The sequence below is a fragment of the Echinops telfairi genome, unplaced genomic scaffold (assembly GCF_000313985.2).
Source record: "Echinops telfairi isolate 266 unplaced genomic scaffold, ASM31398v2 ScPeMD7_60;HRSCAF=208, whole genome shotgun sequence".
Classification (NCBI taxonomy): Eukaryota; Metazoa; Chordata; class Mammalia; order Afrosoricida; family Tenrecidae; genus Echinops; species Echinops telfairi.
Window position 1 is genome coordinate 4,920,726 of NW_022103958.1, and position 6,519 is coordinate 4,927,244.

At 51.9% G+C, this 6,519-nt stretch overlaps 1 protein-coding gene across 1 annotated transcript in view; it reads right to left on the reverse strand.

The window, feature by feature from the left end:
• CREB3L1 (cAMP responsive element binding protein 3 like 1) overlaps positions 1–6,519 on the reverse strand; it is a 45,538-nt gene that overhangs the window by 18,598 nt on the left and 20,421 nt on the right. Inside the window, exon 2 of the mRNA XM_004708325.2 lies at positions 1,873–2,101. Within this exon, the coding sequence (XP_004708382.1) occupies positions 1,873–2,101 (229 nt within the window). The remainder of the gene's footprint in view (positions 1–1,872; positions 2,102–6,519) is intronic.

Genomic DNA, 6,519 nt, shown 5'->3' on the forward strand with positions numbered 1-6,519 from the left:
TGGTGGTGGTGGTGAGGGTAGGGGTGTGCAGGGGCCTGCTGTGCCCCTGGAGAATCTCAGAGACCTGGAGAAGCAGATCCACACACACTCCTTCTGTCCTCCCAGACCCCCTGTGGCGCAGGTACTCCCTTCTCCCCATTTTATGGATGAGAAATCCAAGAAACTCGTTCAAGAGCTCTGTCCTAGGGGTGGGTGGGGGGGAGGGATGAGGAATTCAAACCCTGTCCGTTGTTTTACTGGCTCATATTGTCAGTAGTTGTTGTTGAGCTATTGGTCAATAGGTTTTTAGTGAAAATTTTCTTGTTGCTGCGTGTCCTGGAGTCTATTTCAGCCCTGGTGGGGCAGTGGCTATGCACTGGCCTGCTAACTGCAAGGCCAGCAGTTTGAAACCACCAGCCACTCCTTAGGAGAAAGACAAGAAGGCCCTCTACTCCAGTAAAGAGTTTCAGTCTCGGAAACCCGCAAGGGCAGCTTTACCCTGTCCTGTAGGGTCTCCAGGAGTCAGATCCACTCAATGGCACTGGTTTTCTGGTTTTCCAGGATAGTCGGGTAAGCTTTGGACCGCTGACCTAAGCGAAATGTTGGCAGTTCAAACCCACCAGCCGCTTTCAGTAGGAGAAAGAGAAGGCTGTCTGCTCTCTGCGTACACATGATCTTCCTTTTGTAGTGCAGGGAAACAGAGGCTCAGAGAGGTTAGGTAACTTGCCTGAGATCACACAGCAGCAGCAACTAGGGGTACACCGTGACCTCCCTGGTTCCAGCCCCGAGCGTGGGGCTGTCCTTTGTGGCCGGCACAAGTGGCAGTGAGAACTGTGGGAGACTGAGAATCAGAGGGCTGGGCCCCAGCGTCCTGCTGTGCCGTTTGCTGCAGCCTGGACAAGTCAACTTTCAGCAAGGGGGGTGGTCATTCCACTTTTCTCGTTGGTTAAAAGGGGATTATGCCCACAGTGATGCTCACCTCACACTGGGAGAAATGAGACCATGACCTCAAAGGCACTTTGAAACCTAACCCCCCAAAGCACACCCACTGCTGACTCACGACGATGACAGCCCAGGATAGGGTTTCTGAGACTGGAAATCTTTATGGGAGCAGACAGCCTCTTCTTTCTCCTGACGAGTGGCTGGTGGGTTTGAACCGCCAACCTTGCAGTTAGCAACCCAGTGCCTGAACCACCGTGCCACCACCCTAGGTCGTGCTGCAGAAATGCTTTTTGTCACTCCCATTTCCAGAGGTAAAAAGACGGTCGACGCTCCCCACTGTGCACACGGGGAGAGCCAGGACTCCTGTATTTGAGAAAATGCCCCAAAGGCCATTTCTGGGTGGGACAGTCTGGAGTTCTTAAGGACATGAGAGGAGGGACTGAGTGTGCCTTTTGCTTTACAGGCGGCAGGGGAGGGGACAGACCTTCAGGGGCAGGGGTCTCCCCCAGTAGCTCTGCAGAGGGCATCCCTGTATGAGGAGGAGGGAAGGTTCTAGAGTGATTGCAGCTTGTCCACGTTTGTTATTCTGTTACCTGGCTGGTTCCTCTCAGCCCCTTGGTTCTCAGACCTGAGAGGGGTTGGAACCTCCTGGCAGGCTGGCCTCCCCTCGGGGATCCTGAGGTGGGGCTTGAGAATTTACGTTTTCCACAAGTTCTCTGCTGGCCCGAGGAACCACACTTGGTAAGCCCCTGACCTAAGTCAGCATCGAGAAGTGCTTGTCCGGGGCTGATCAGGGGGAGCACAGACAGGTCAGGGCACAGCACCCCCTGGAAAGAAGGTGACTCTTCTCAGAGTCTTGGGGAGTCTCAGCCTGTAGGTCCTTCCCTCGGTCCCCTGCGGCCTCCTGGGCTTCTGGGAATGCGATGTCCCCGGACCCTGCCCACCTCGTACCTTGGGTGGCGTCCTCCATCTTGATGGGCACCAGGGGACTGTGAGGCGCCGAGTCACCGCTCAGGGAGTAACTGTGCTCCGCCTGGATGCCCGGCGTGGGCGCGTCCAGCTCCATGTCCAGGAGAGGGTTCTTCTCATCCAGCACGGGGTCATCAAAGAAGCTGCTGAACAGGTCATTGGAGAAGTCCCCCATGTTCTCGGCAAAGTGGTCCAGGTGCTCCGGGAAGTGCTAGGGAAGGAGGAGCGGGCGGGGAGGAGTTGTGATTCATCAAAAGGCAGGCAGTACCACCGTGCCTGATAGCCCCACTAGGACTCCAACCCCTCTCTTACTGTTCCTACCATCGCCACTATCAGCTCCCCTGACCAACATCACCAGTCCCAACGGCTACGGGTGCTTGCCTCTGTTCTTACCATGGTCATCACCCTGACCTCCCCCACAGCCCCTCCACCCCTGCTCCAACCCCCCACAGCAGCACCAGCCCTGACACCATCCCCTCACCCTCTCCACTGTCATCCCCACCACCCCATCCCTCTACAGCCTTCAGTATCACCCCCACCACCACCACCGGGCTCCTCTCCCATCAGCACCACCAGAAGAACTGGACAATGGGCTCCAGTCCCAGCTCTGGAACCTCGTTCAAATCCCTCTGCCAGCCTGTCTGCCTCTTGGTGAGTTCTGCTTTCTTCACAGGTGTGATGGGTGTGAGGGTTAAATAAGGGAATCGAGGTCGGGCACTGCCCGGAACTTGGGCTGTCAGGGGAGAGGGGGATGCTGGGTGGTGGGCTTCTCGGGGCCCCATCCTGTCCTGGGGCCTCTAGTACCTTCCTTTCCCCAGTCATTCCTGAGGCCAAGAGATTCAGCTTTGGAGCTTTTTGCTTGGGTTGAGCTCTGGCCTTGACACTTCTAGCTATGACTCAGGGCTGTTCAGACGGTGGGCGGTGACTCACTTGGATTGGGAAATCTATTTAGTGGGTCACCAGGATTTAAGGGGGGGAAAAAAGCTGAGCAAAACAGTGCCAAAAAAGAACATCAGCGTTCACCACACAGTAAAGTGTTGTATGTGTTTTATCTCCGTGTGTGTGTGTGTGTGTGTGTGTGTGTGTGTGTGTGTGTGTTGCTAAGGATGTAAAATGCATTTCTTATAACGGACAAAGTCTGAAAGACTTGGGGCTCTGTGGTCAAGTTAATTAATCTCTCTCTGCTTCTCAGCTCCTCCCTGCTCTGTGCCGTAGAACGAGCGCCGAGCGCCGCTTCTAACGGTTAGGATTGCTGTGTGGATGGAGCGAGTCCCTGTGCAACACTTCAGACAGCTCCTGACACACAGGGACTGTGTTGACATCACTCACCACGTGCTGCCTTTGACTATCAATGAAAGCACCCTGGGGGCCGGCACAGAGTAAGTACATTATTTCCTCTCACTCTCTTAAGAATATAAACATGCTGATAAGTATTTCTTCCTTACTTTAATATATTACACATGTATAGTACACATGTATAGCTCTACATGCATATGAATGTGTCTATGTATATGTGTGTACATGTGGATATAATTTCCCCTTCTTTCCTCTTCCTTCTCCTACCCCTAGTCCCTCCAATATAAAGTCTATTAGTAATGTGAACTTTGAATCTCACTATTTCTGGTACTGATATCAAAAAAAGCCTGGCTCGGATAAGAGAACGATGAAAACCATCCAAATTTGAATAAATACATTTGGGACTTTGTGGCTGCATGTTTTTGGTTGGGGATGGTTGCGTCATATGAGTTGGGAGTATGTTTTCCTATGGCCTTTATTCACACATTAAGCAGGGTTAGATGAAGGATGTTTAGATAACAGGTTTCCACGGTGTGAATTCAAATTGGTTCACCTGGGTACCACATTGCCAAAAATCCTCTTTCCTCAATGATTCTGTGCTAGGATCGGACAAAATGGGAACCTTTGTGATAATTGAAAGGTGGACAAATAGACAAAAAGATGCCCATCTTTTCCTCATCCCCCCTGTTCAGCATATAACCCTTCTCAACAACCAGCTTTCTGACCAAGCACCTCCACCTGGTACTTGAGTGTAGATCCACACAGAAGCCACCGCTCTCATCCAATTTTACTGCTGGGTCAGCCTGGATCCTCAGATTCCCCTGTTAAGTCCAATAGTCCACCTATACCAGCCTTCCCAGAGAAATAGTTACTAGAAAAATATTTCCTTTAGGCCTGCAATGTCACCTTTGAACATTTGAACATTTACTAGTCCAACTCCTTCTATATGGTGTAAAATCTAATTTTTCTAATAAATACCTGCTCCCAAAGCAAAAAAAAAAGAAAAAAAAGAATATAAACATGCATGGAACAATTGGGCCACTCTGCACCAGAATCATAGGTTCCGCAGGCTTGGAATGAACCTGGTGGCAGTGGGTGTTGTTTGGGGGTTCACAGGAAATCTGGGGGGCAGTGATGGGCCAAAGGTAGAGTTCCTGCCTTCCCCACGGGAGACCTGGGCTCCATGCCTGTCTGGTGCACTCGCGTGCAGCCACCACTTTCTGTCCGTGTGTCGCCATGACTCGGAATGTGTTTCAGCTTCTGGACTAGGGCCAATTAGGAAACAAGGCCTGGTGATCTACGTGGGAGAAATCAGCTGGTAACATGAAAGCCCTGTGGTGCACAATAGTCTGACCTCACTGTCATGGGGTCCCCATTGTAGGTCAAGGGGAGCGGCTAACACCACCACCAAGGAAGTGTGACCAGCCATTGTTCCTTATGTGTTGAATGACAAAGAGGGGGAAGGGGAGGGATTGCCAGAGGCCCTGGGGATTCCACCTGGTAGGTGCCTAAGGACTTGCTTCTGGTCTGGCCTGGAGGTGGCAGTGGTTACACCTTGGGGCTGCTCGACACAAGGTGGGCAGTTTGAAACCACCCAGGATGAAAGAGGAGGCTTGGCACTTCTGTCAAGCGTTACATTCTCAGAAAGCCACCCTGTAGAACCATAGGGTGGCGATAAGTCAGATTCAACGCCAGTGAATCTGGCTTGGGGCGTCCCGTCCAGCTACGGCATTCAGGTGGTGTGGTGGTGAAATGACTGGCAGCTAATGATGAATTGCCAGTTCAGGCCCATCAGCCTCCGAGGGAGAAAGATGTGGCACTATGCTCCTGAAAAGAAGTTCAGCCTTGAAATCCCGTAGGAGGAACACAGACTCTGGAGTCAGACAGACCTGCCTTCAACCACCAGCTCCTCTAATGACGGAGCTTCTTAACCTTCCTGGGGCTTGGTGTCCTCATCTGTAAGGTGGGGCCAATACCAGTTCTTGCCTCAGAGGCTTGTCACGAAGATCAAGAATTTGTACAGTGCTTAGTCCAGACCTCATGGGGTGATGAGGATAAGGGAGTAGATACATATCAAACACTTGGAACCTCACATCCTAGGGAGAACGTGCTCATGAACTGTTAGCCATTTGTGGTAGTTACACAATTTCATGTCAACTTGATAAGAGTGAAGGGGTGGAGTCTAGCCTGTCAGCCTGTCACAGCCTGATGACCCCTCCTTGTGGGTGTGGCCTTCTCATGAGATTCTGCCACCAGAAGAGCTGGGCCACTCTCTCTGTGCTCCACAATCCTGTTGACAAGCCACAAGGAGCCACGCTGACGGCAGCCAGAGCCCTGGAGATGCTTCCACCACCACTGGATCCACAAGGCTTTCCACCCACCGGCCTGTGATCTTCCTGCATTCAGCAACATTGCATGGCTATGTGAGCCTGAAGGGGAATTTATGGACCGGTATCAGACATATGGGCTAATATCGGAATTATGGACTGGATCTGGACTGGGCCTGGATATTTTCTCAGTATACAATTGTTCTTTGATATAAAGCTCTTTCTTTCACACATATGAGTTTCTGGATTTGTTTCTCTAGTCAACCCGGTCTAACATGCCATTGTTATTGAGAAAACACCTGTCTGAACTCTGAGCCTGAGCCAAAGTCTGGGACTGATGCAGGGAGGGCGTTTGATGGCTGCTCCCCTCCCCAAGGGATGTGTGAGCAGAAAATCCAGAACAAAATTAGTTCAGAAACCCGTGAGCTCACGCCTGCCTCCTTCCCAGACACCGGGAATTCTCCTCCTACAAGTGGTCTGAGATCACACGCAGGGAAGCAGCAGGCCCCTCACTGCTCACTCTTATCCCAGCTTCAGCAGAGGCAGGTGAGTCACAGCCTGACAGCCCCCTGAGGCCCCTCATTCACCTGCTGGGCCCCAGGACCTGGCCCATGCTTTAAGCCAAAACAAACCCTAAATGCTCCAGTTCCTGCTGAATCCATTCTAACGCCATTCTGTGCCCTATAGGGCTTTCAGTAGCTGGTTCTTGGGGCAATATATCACCAGGCCTTTCTTTAGAGACACCTCTGGGTGGGTTTGAATGGTGAACCGCTGGGTTAGCATCCAAGGGCATCAGTCATTTGCACGACCCAGGGACGCCCTGGCCCCTGATGAAAAGAAAGAAAACGGACAAAATCCCAAGCCACTGCCTCTAAGTGGACTCCAACCCCGCCAAGCCCCTGGGCTATAGAGCAGAACTACCCCACAAGGTTTCCTTGGCTGTCATCTTCACAGAGCTTAACCATCTTAACAATGGTTAAGCGCTGGGCTGCAAACAGAAAGGTGG